Raw genomic sequence first — 10,638 nt, 5'->3', positions numbered from 1 at the left:
CAGCATCGCCCCCGCCGCTCACCGTGGCGTCCTGCCCGGCGTGGCTGCAGATGAGCCGGGATCCCCCCGGGTGCCTCCTATAGAAATGACTGATGTCGTACACCTTCCTCTCGATCACCAGCCACCGCTCCTGCGGCGCCGAGCCCCGGCCGTTCCGCTGCCCGATCTCCTCCCAGGTGAAGCGCCGCAACACCCGGTCCCCATTCCGCTCTTCATGCACCTCCCCGGCAACCCTCGGCGGGACCATCCTCCTTCCCTCCCGCTTCTCCAGCCCCAGCACCCCGCTTTCTCCATGGCATATAAGGGTGCGACACGCCCCGGCTCAGCCCGCGGCTCCGGGCCTCCGCCCTCCTCCTTTCCCCATCCCTGGGAGCTCGGCGGAGAGGAGTCGGGAAGGGGAGAGATGCTGGCAGAGATTATGCTGGGCTGAGCTGAGCATCGCACCACCATCTCCTACTCCCGGGTTCTCCGTCTGCTCTGGGTTTAACCCCCCAACCCCAAAACCGCTCCTTCACTGCAGCCGCAGTGCAATCCAAGTAACAGTAACTACAGATAAGGAGCATTTGACCACTTGCTTAATTGTTTTGTGTTTTGGTTTGTTTTTTTTCTTGTTAGCTAGCTCATTCTGTTCCCAAGACAGGCTTACCGGGCTCTGACAGTCAGTGGAAACTTAGCTTAAAATACATCTCTGATTAACCTGTTGTTACCTGGAAAAATAATATCACTCTGCAGCTTAAAGTGTTACAGTCCATGAACACCTTTGAAAGAAACACGAGGTATGCACATTCTTATGTCAAATTCAAAAAACAAAAGCAAAACAGCAAGCAAAACCCTGAAACAAACCATGCTAATCTCTTAAAAGCTCAATATTATATTTAGAACCTGATAAAAACAGTGTTTCTGTATTACCAGTTCTCCAGCACTCACAGCAAGAAGGATGCAGGGAGGAGGAGACTTCTGCAGTGCCCTTTACAGTAATGTACATGAGTTATGCACATTCTCATGCCCAATTAAAAACAAACACACAAACTTACCAATATCTTAAGAACTCATTATTATTTTCAGAACCTGATGAAACACCGTATTTCTTTATTCCCAGTTCTCCAGCACTCACAGCAAGAGGGGAGTACAGAGGAGGAGGCTTCTGCAGTGCCCTTTGCAGTCGTAATCTTCTTAGAGCTCTGCATTTGTTGCTTCTGTTACCTCAGATAAACCTGGGATGGCACACACACAATGTTATACCAGGTTCTGATGGCAGGTTGGGAAACTGCATTTTCTTCCCTCTCCCCTTACCCCCTTCTTGTCTGTAACATTATTAAGTAAACTATTAACTTGCTCCAGGTAATTAGCATTAATTGCAAACAACACTTGGTTCAGCTTTCCCTGTCACAAAGCAGCCACAGCATTCACATAATTTTCTCTTTTCATAACAGGCCACAAAGTCTTGAAAATACTATAAAACCACAACTGAGTCAATGATTTCTTTATTCCATAAAAAAACAGATGTTAAAGGCCACACCAGCATCAACCCAGATGGAGGAGCTTGCAGTTAGGAAAAAGTTTTCAAAGCATATGATCAAAGCTAAAAATAACTTGGCTGAATTATTGTCTTTTGATGGTTTGCAGTATTTAATTTGAATTAATTTCTATACCTTTGCAACATTTCTCACACATCTACTTGCATTTTTTTTCCTTAGTGCTCATTTGCTTTTGAGGCTTCTTGGGCCAGTAAAGTTCTCACTTGATAATAATTCTGCAGTCTATATTCCAAGTTAGAAATATTGACCCAAAGGACCAGCAGAGATCTCATATAGCTGTCATGGCTAAGTTGTTTTGACAGTGTTTACAGCACTCCTGCTTTAAAAGAAGGTGTGAAAACACTAAAGTTGATTTCTCTGACCAGCTCCTATTGACAGCCAATGCAATAAGATGCTTCGAAAAGATGCTTCATAGTCATTATCATTGATCTGTTTCTTGGCTTCTCCCCTGCCACAGTAGGCAGTCAGAAAGCTTCTTTTCCTTCTCATTCCTGGACTTTGTCATCCCTCAGGCTCCCATCAGGTACTTTTTACAGAATGTTTTTATAACATTTGAGATAAGCTATCTCCAGTGCACCTGTACACACCTTCAAGAGCACAGTAGAACTTGTTCCTTTTAACTTCCCTCCTACACTGAATACTCAACATTGAATATTCAAAAGAAAAAGAGGAATAATTCAGTCATCCTTGTCCTACTTTCACACCTCCTTAGGTGCTTTTTCTGACCCTAAAATTTTGCGCAAAATTAATCAGCTTCAACACCATCACTGAGAGATTTCCTATTTCACCTCCTTCTCCACCTTTCTGAGCACACTCAAATGGCTAGGGAAGAAATAAACCAGAGAAATACACAAGAGAAATAAGTTTGAATCCCCTTGATATTTTACCTTTTCAGTGAATCACAGGTTGCTGAGTAAAACTTAGAAGTGTCTTCTTTTCCCATCATCTTTGATGTAAAGCTGCAGCTACCAGCAGATCAGTGAGACAGGTGGGAAAAAGCTTTTCCCCCCATGGTTTTTACCATACTCAGCATCCAGCCGCTCGGCTGTCCTGAGTAAGCTTCTTGGGTGGGTGAAAATGTGTGTGCCCTTAGACTGCCACAGGTGAGAGTAAACAAAACAAAACAAATCACACAACAAACAAACAAACACTACAACCCTTCTCTACCAAAAAAAAACCCAACCAAAAACCCATCAATTTCTGTGCATGATTCAGAAACTGGTGTTTGGGATCTTTAATGGGAAGTATTAAGCAGCACTGGGAACCTGGAAATTTCAGGAGATAGGCAACAGCTTAGCTGGAGCTTTAGATTTTAAGAACTGCCCTTGATCACCTAAAATGGTAGCCAGGCTGATAAGACTTTTCATGGATGTATGTCAAACCCTTAGATAAATGAAGCTTTATTTACTCAAGAATGAGCCACGTAACCTTCAGAGAAGGAACTGTCTGTTACATGGGTTGTGTGGTACTCATGACATTGCTACTGTATCAGCCTGTAGACAATACTCTGATAGAAATGCTGATAATAATAATAATAATAATAATAATAATAGCTATTGTATCAGCCAGTGATTACAATGGACCAATACTTTTGGTAACAGCTTATTAATCTGAACCACAGCTATTACATCAAGTTGCCAGCTACTGACTTTTTACTGGAACACCCCCTTAAGCTAAACTTAGGCATTTCCAGTATAGCAGCTCTCTGGTTTGATGTTTTGCAATCTTTGTCTTTTCACAATGAAAGGTCTCAGCTCCTAAAAATATAAACATCAAATTATGACTTGATATCTACCTGACAGCCACTTGTTCTCTCATGTATCCCACATTTTCATGCTCTGTAATCCATTCTTCCTTTCCTTGCATCAGGGTGAATTGGACAAAACCTGCATTATGGTCCTTTCTGGAACTCTTGTGTTAATACATACATTATCAAGCCTAAATGAAAAAAAAAAAGAAAAAGAAAAAGTAAAAGTAAAAGAAAAGGAAAAGGAAGATTTGGAACAGGGTTAAATGAATCTTGTATGCAGGTTAAAATCTGAACGCTGAGTTGTTGTAGCCCATAAGCGGTTAATATATCTGCTGACTCTCAAAGGAACTCTATTAGTCCTCTTTCTGCACACCATGGACATGGCAGATTCTTGAACACCAGAGAAATATTAGCTAGATGAATGACACCAAAGATATGGGGAGGTCAAGCACTTTCATATTTGTACTAGCAGGAACTTCCTGTCCTGGTGTCAGAATAGAATGGAATGGAATGGAATAGAATAGAATTTAGCCAAACTACACGACCACTTCGGGCTGATCAAAAGTTAAAGTATGTTATTAAGGGCATTGTCTAAATGCCTGTAAACACTGACAGGTTTGGGGCATCAACCACCTCTCTAAGAAACCTGTTCCAGTGTTTGACCGGCTTTTCGGTAAATGTGCAATCTAAACCTCCTCTGATGCAGCTTTGAACCATTCCCATGTGTCATACAAACATAAACTCACAGAATAATTATGGTTGAAAAAGTCCTTGAAGATCATCAAGTCCAACCATTTCCTAACTCTACCGTGCCCACTTCTAAACCATGTCCCTAAGCACCACATCTAGATGTTTTTTTATACATTCAAGGATGGTGATTCAACCACTTCCCTGGGCAGCCTGTTCTAGTCTTTGATAACCCTTTCAGTGTAGAAGGTTCTCCTAATGTCTAACCTAAACCTCCCCTGGAGTAACAACGTAATTTCCTTTTGTCCTATCAGTTGTAACTTGTGAGAAGAGACCCACACCCATCTCTCTGCAACCTCCTTTCAGGTAGTGGTAGAGACCAATAAGCTCTCCGCTCAGCCTCCTTTTCTTCAGACTAAACAACCCCAAGTCCCTCCTCACAAGTCTTGTGCTCTAGACGCTTCACCAGTTTTGTTGTGCCATCACTGAATCTAAGGGAGTAGAGCTCAGCACCTTCCTCTCCACTTCCCCTCCTCAGGAAGCTGTAGAGAGCAATGAGGTCACCTCTCAACCTCCTTTTCTCCACATTAAACAAACCCAAAATCTTTAGCCACTCTGTGTAGCAGAGCACATGCCTTCCAGCCCCTTCACCAGCTTTGTTGCCCTCCTCTGAACACATCCAAGTTAATTTTCATGCCATTGATGGCTGCCCAACACTTCTATCTATCTATTTCCCTCTGCAAGACTTCTCGTCCCTCGACAGAGTCAACAGCACCTGCCAGTTTGGTATCAGCAGCTAATTGCTAATGGTGTTTTCAACTCCTGCATCCAGATCGTTGATAAATATATTGAACAGAACCAGCCCTAGAACTGAGCCCTGAGGAACACCGCTGGTGACCTGTCACTAGCCAGATATAGCCCCAATTGATGTAGGATCATCAATAAATTGTAGGATCCCATTAGTTTTTTAAGGATCACTACCTATCCCTTTCTTTCATGATTTAGGAAACTTGACAGGATGGGGCCACATACAATTACAACGGCCACGTGCATTTGGAAAACGGAATGCAAGATCAAATTTGTTTCAGAACATCTTAGGTCTGCCAACATACCATAGAATCACAGAACTGTAGAATAGCTTGGGTTGGAAGGGACCTTCAAAAGTCATCTAGCCCAACCCCCAATATGAGCTAGTATTACTGTGGCCTCCATTAGCCTGTACAAATGCTGAAAAGTTTAATATGTCCACATAGAGCACAAACTGAATACTAGTTCCCATAACTAGTTCCCACATTTGAAAAATGTCCTATTAAGTAATCCAATGAGATCAGGGCTATGTAGTGCTTCCATTCCTGCCATGCTTTACACTCGGTATGTCCCTATCTGCTAATACACTATTTTGTGGCGTGGGCTTTTTCTTTTTCCCCGGTAGAAGGGCCAACTGCCAATATATTTGCAACAACTTGCCTCTGAAAGATATTTTGAATTGTGTTGAATAGCAAGAAAGAAGACAGGGTGTTGATTTGCCTGATAAGCAGCATGTCAGACTCAGTGTGCCTTTCTCTGTTTGCTATTTTGGGCTGGTAGAAAATCCATCCAGTGGTTTGTGTAGGCTGCTTCCTTTGCTACTGTAACTCAGTAAAATCTTTTTAATGAGTTCCTCTTTCATTACAGTTGTGTGGGCAGAAGTAACAATTTCAATAATAGGCAAGGCTATGAATTTCAACATAAGTAACCTAAGTATGTAATCAGAGCAACCAGACCCAAAATATACCCCAAAATCTCCATAAACAGAGCCCTCTGAAAACAAGACACACACACAAAGAAAGGAAGTGCTAATTAAGCTGAGTAAGCCAGAAAAAAAAATAGAAATAAACAAAATAAAGCATGATAAAAATGCAATATATAGGAAGAGAATGCAAGTTGTATCCATAAGTAATTATTTGTGGCCTGCAACACCTCTTCCTTCTTTTTCTTTTCTGATTCTTCTTGCTCATGTGGTGCAACGTGTTAGAGGAATGAGAAGTAAGATAGGTGCTACCTGTTGGAGTTTACAACAACAAGCAGGAAAGACTGCCACGACAGGGACTTGAAAAGGTCCTAAAGTTTTACTGAGGACTTCTGATGTGGGACTGTTTGACCAAACTGATGCTATGAATAACACACTGTAATTTCCACGCATCTGAAAGAATTTTGGATCCGATGCACATACCTGTACAGCTTCATGCTAGCTGCCAATGCCCAAAATATACTTTAGTCTTTCTGCTCCTCTGCTGACTTCGTATCACAGTGTTATGGACCCATATCAACAAATGTACCAAAATGTTACCCATGGCCTTTCAATATGTAAAGGGGACTTACGAGAAAGACGTAGAGAGATGATTTACCAAGGTCTGTAGTGGCAGGACAAGCGACAATGTTTCTAACCTGAAAGAGGGTAGATTTAAATTGAACATAAGGAAGAATTTTTTATGATAAGAGTGGTGAGACACTGAAACAGGTTCCCCAGAGAAACTGTGGATGCTCCATCATTTTTATTGGTCATTGATCAAGTTGACAAATGAAAATAGAGATGGACTTGTGTAAAAGTACAAAAGAATGTCTCTTCAACTCTTTGTGTCTTTCATGAAAGTTGATTACAAGAATACTGCAAAAAAGCCTTAAAGGTCAAACACCATATGCATTAAAAATGAAACCTAAGCACACTGATCTATATTTCCCTCCAGTACAAAACATTGCAACTGTTGTTTTTTCCTGGGACTTCCTGATGACCATGAACTTTCCTTTTTCTGCTGAATTGACGGTCATGTTTTAGGGAAGAGATCACCAGTGGCATGTAGCTTAATCTGAACAGTTCCTCTAGAGACACGCAGCAGAGTCACATTGTTGGAGCAACAACAATGCTGGCAAGAACTTTCAATAAATCTTTAGAAATTCTTCATTGCCCTTTGTTCGTGGTCCTGGACACTGGTCTAAAAAAGACATAGATGAGCAAGGCTCTGATAAATAGTATTTTGGTGGGGCAACTGAAGTGGCACAGAGCTGATGTGGCACAGAGCTGATGCTAACCATATTCTTTACAGATGTCCCCAGACTATTTGGGTGTGCTCCACTAGTTGACTAGCACTGTGTTGAGAGGTACTCTTGATGGTGACACAGCAAAGGTGTTTTCTGTTTGTGCTACTTTGGAGAAATTTCAGAAAGACTAAGTAGTCTTTCATAAAGCAGAAAAACCCCACTGTATTCTGATGGAAAGATTTCTTATGCTTGTGCCCAGTAACCTGCTGCTGCACACCACTCAAGATGAGCACAGAAAGAGTTGTGCCACGGCTGCCGTGTTTGCACGTGATATTGATGCTGAAACACAGCTGTAAGGTTTTGCAGTATGAATGGAAGGGTGGCATTGACAGAATTGTATCCTTGCATCTTCATATGGTGTAACCTGTTCTTTCATAATAACAGACCTTATCTATTGCCCCCCCAAAAGCCTATGACACAAGATTTGCAGCAGGGACTTGCTGAATAGAAAGAGTGATATAATCTCTTCTGTCATACCATGTTACACTCCTTTTGGCTAATAGAGCTGATCATGCACTGTTTTAGTGATAACTGCACCCAGAACTGTGGGGTGGATGCATTAACCACTTGAAGAAATTGTGGAAACATATGGAAATATTCTCTCATGTATTTTTCATCACTTTTAACAATATCAAGTCTTAAGAAAACCTTGCATTATTACCATTTACTTCATTCCAACTTGCTTTTCAAAGCACCAGATCACAATACTTCTATCTAAATCAGACCAAAAGTTCCCTGTCACAAATTCAGTCCTGAAGAGGCACTAAGTTCATGGCTCTGCATGTCTGAGCAAGGCTGATAAGGATGTCAAAATGAAGGAGCACTTCAGAGCACTGGCCCAGGCTGCCCAGAGAAGTTGTGGAGTCTCCTTCTCTGCAGACATTCAAAACCCGCCTGGACGCCTTCCTGTGTGACCTGGTCTGGTGATCCTGCTCTGGCAGGGGCGTTGGAGTGGATGAGCTTTCAAGGTCCCTTCCAACCCCTGAGATTCTGTGAAAAGGAGAAGCTTCCCAGAGCCATGGAAACTCAAAACATATGAAGCTATGAATATTACGTTACAAGAATAGGGAAGAGAATAACTTGAATGAAATATATAACAAATGTATATACTTTGCAGCATGGCGGTTTGTGGGAACTATTACAAACTCAAAACATATGAAGCTATGAATATTACATTATAAGAATAGGGAAGATAATAACTTGAATAAAATCTATAACAAATGTATATACTTTGCAGCATGGCAGTTTGTGGGAACTATTAGTATGTGTTGCCAGTGGGGAAGGATAGCTCACTGAGTACAAAATCATTTAATTTTTCAAGTTTCTCTCCAACTCAGGCAACACAGCAAAGAAAATAGGTATTCACGTAACACTGCTTCCTGGGATATGGAATATCTTCCAGTACTGTTAATAGGATAAATCGAAGATAAGCTGAGAAAGATGCTGGTTACAAAATTTGTGGAGATGTCTGTACTCATATGCTTAAAGTTGCTGCATAATTTTGTAACATTAATGGGGAAGTGATTTCTCTCATCAGCCTTGTTTCTCACACCTCAAACTTTATGCATGTCAGAAATTACCTTGCTACTACAACAGAGGACAGAAAGGGAAGATGTAATAAAGATCCCTTCCCTATTCCTCAACTCAAACATACATATAAGATTAAGTGCATGATCACTTACTCCTGCAGGAAACATTACCCTCTTATGGGACCAACAAGTCAGAAATTCACCAACTGAAAGTTTTATCAGCCTATATAGCTTTCCCTCACGTTACCCTGTTCCATTTAGAGAGTGGCTGTTTTGCAGACTCAATCAGCTGAAAATCAGGAACTACCAATACTTAACTTTACCTCTTACTTTTTTTTTAGAATTGCAGTTTTTTTACAGAATTACAGAATTTTGCTGCATTTTCTCTGCAAGGCCAGATATTTAAGTCTGGATTCATCATACCTTAAGTGTCTAACTTCAGTTGACTGCCTACGTTAAGAGGCCAGCTAGACTCTCTCTGGACAGTGCAATGAGAGATACACTTTGAATAGATGATTCAATTTTACATGGTCATAACTTACCCCATTCAAGTTACTACATTGTCTCAAAATTTGGATCCTTTTAGTCTCTTGGCCAGGATCCTATCACTACACTTTCACTTCTCTACCATCAAGCCTGAAGATCAAAACACAACTGCTTTACTCCTGATAATCTCCACAGCAAGAGAATCCCTATTTCCTGCTACTTGATATAAACTGTCCAAACCAGCACAGACATAAGTTACAGTGGAGAATTTGAAAGTCTACATGGAATACCATCCTCTGTACACAAAAAAGGTCAGAGAGAGGCAGAAATCCCATAGGAAGTCTTGGCTCTTGCTGTATCACAGCATTGCTAAACTGACCTCTCACCATCCTATTCATTAACGTCTCAGATGTACCTGGAATTTTCTCAGCTGATCTCCACTTCACACTGCCAATCTGTGTGGGAGAGAGAGATTAATATTGCATACATCTGCAGTTCTTAGTCCTTTGTTTTCGGAAACATATGTCAAAACCATAATTACTTCCTTTCCTAATCTTCAAAGAGTGATGTTCTGATGAAGACTGTATTTGTCTTCTATACAGAGGGGTTGGACTAGATGATCTTTTGAGGTCCCTTCCAACTCCTAATATTCTGTGAAGAAGGCCAGAGAAACAGGCAGGTAACTCTAAATATGTCCTAGCAAAGCAACAAAAAACATTGGAATTATGAAAAGAAGGATTTATGTACAAAACCAGTCTCAAATGATAAGGTATAGGAGGTAAAACATGGTTTCAACTGGTGATGGAATGTCAGCAGAGACACTTTGTAAATTATGTCACCATCACACCAAAGGCAAGGATGGAGAAGTGAAGAAAAACCTGGAATCAGTGATTTTTTTAAAGCAAATCTAGAGAAACTCGTGACGTTGTCCACAGTAACTGCACCTACTCTCCTGGAAAGGAAGACAGAGAGAGGAGTATTCTTTATGTACATGGCACTGCACCCTCTCCTTTTCCTATACTGAACAGGAACCATGAATTTCAAGAGATGAAGCAGTGCAATGCTGGTGAGCCACTGATGATTTCCTGCGCATGGAGCTTCCAGACTGTGTTCACACTCTTCATGGACTCACTGATACCATTTGTAGGAAGTTTTGTCTATGTTCATATTTGGCAAAAACTGGTTATTACAACTTGCCTCTTAAGATAAAGATCCACCCAGCCTTCCCATCTGAGGTATGTCAACAGGTACAGACAAGTCACATCAAATAGTTGGTGAAAACACATTTCACAACATTATAGCTTATCTTCCTGAGAAGTCACTTTTATAACAATATGGGCATAACATATGCTTCTTTCACTAGATCTCATGAAAGATACTTCCTCTCTTTAAGCACTACAGTGAGAGCAAACTAATTTCTTTGCACCTACTAGGCTCCTACAAAGAACAACTGAAAAATCATATTGTTCTACAAAATTTAAATACATATATATGAATTACAGTCATATTGGTTCTTGACTTTTCATCTGGAGAAAAATACTGGAAATATCACCTAAAAATTTGCTAGGTT

The 10,638-nt window shown here is 41.0% G+C and overlaps 1 protein-coding gene across 1 annotated transcript in view; it reads right to left on the bottom strand.

Moving 5' to 3' along the window:
- LOC104538640 (fatty acid desaturase 1-like) overlaps positions 1 to 247 on the bottom strand; it is a gene marked incomplete at its 3' end in the record, with an annotated part of 10,396 nt that extends 10,149 nt beyond the window's left edge. Inside the window, exon 1 of the mRNA XM_010181904.1 lies at positions 23 to 247. Within this exon, the coding sequence (XP_010180206.1) occupies positions 23 to 247 (225 nt within the window). The remainder of the gene's footprint in view (positions 1 to 22) is intronic.
- Positions 248 to 10,638: the final 10,391 nt, after the last annotated feature.

The sequence above is a fragment of the Mesitornis unicolor genome, unplaced genomic scaffold (genome assembly GCF_000695765.1).
Source record: "Mesitornis unicolor isolate BGI_N332 unplaced genomic scaffold, ASM69576v1 scaffold20323, whole genome shotgun sequence".
NCBI classification, from domain to species: Eukaryota; Metazoa; Chordata; class Aves; order Mesitornithiformes; family Mesitornithidae; genus Mesitornis; species Mesitornis unicolor.
The sequence above is the reverse complement of the archived record's forward strand: the minus strand, read 5'-3'. Positions and strand labels throughout refer to the sequence as shown.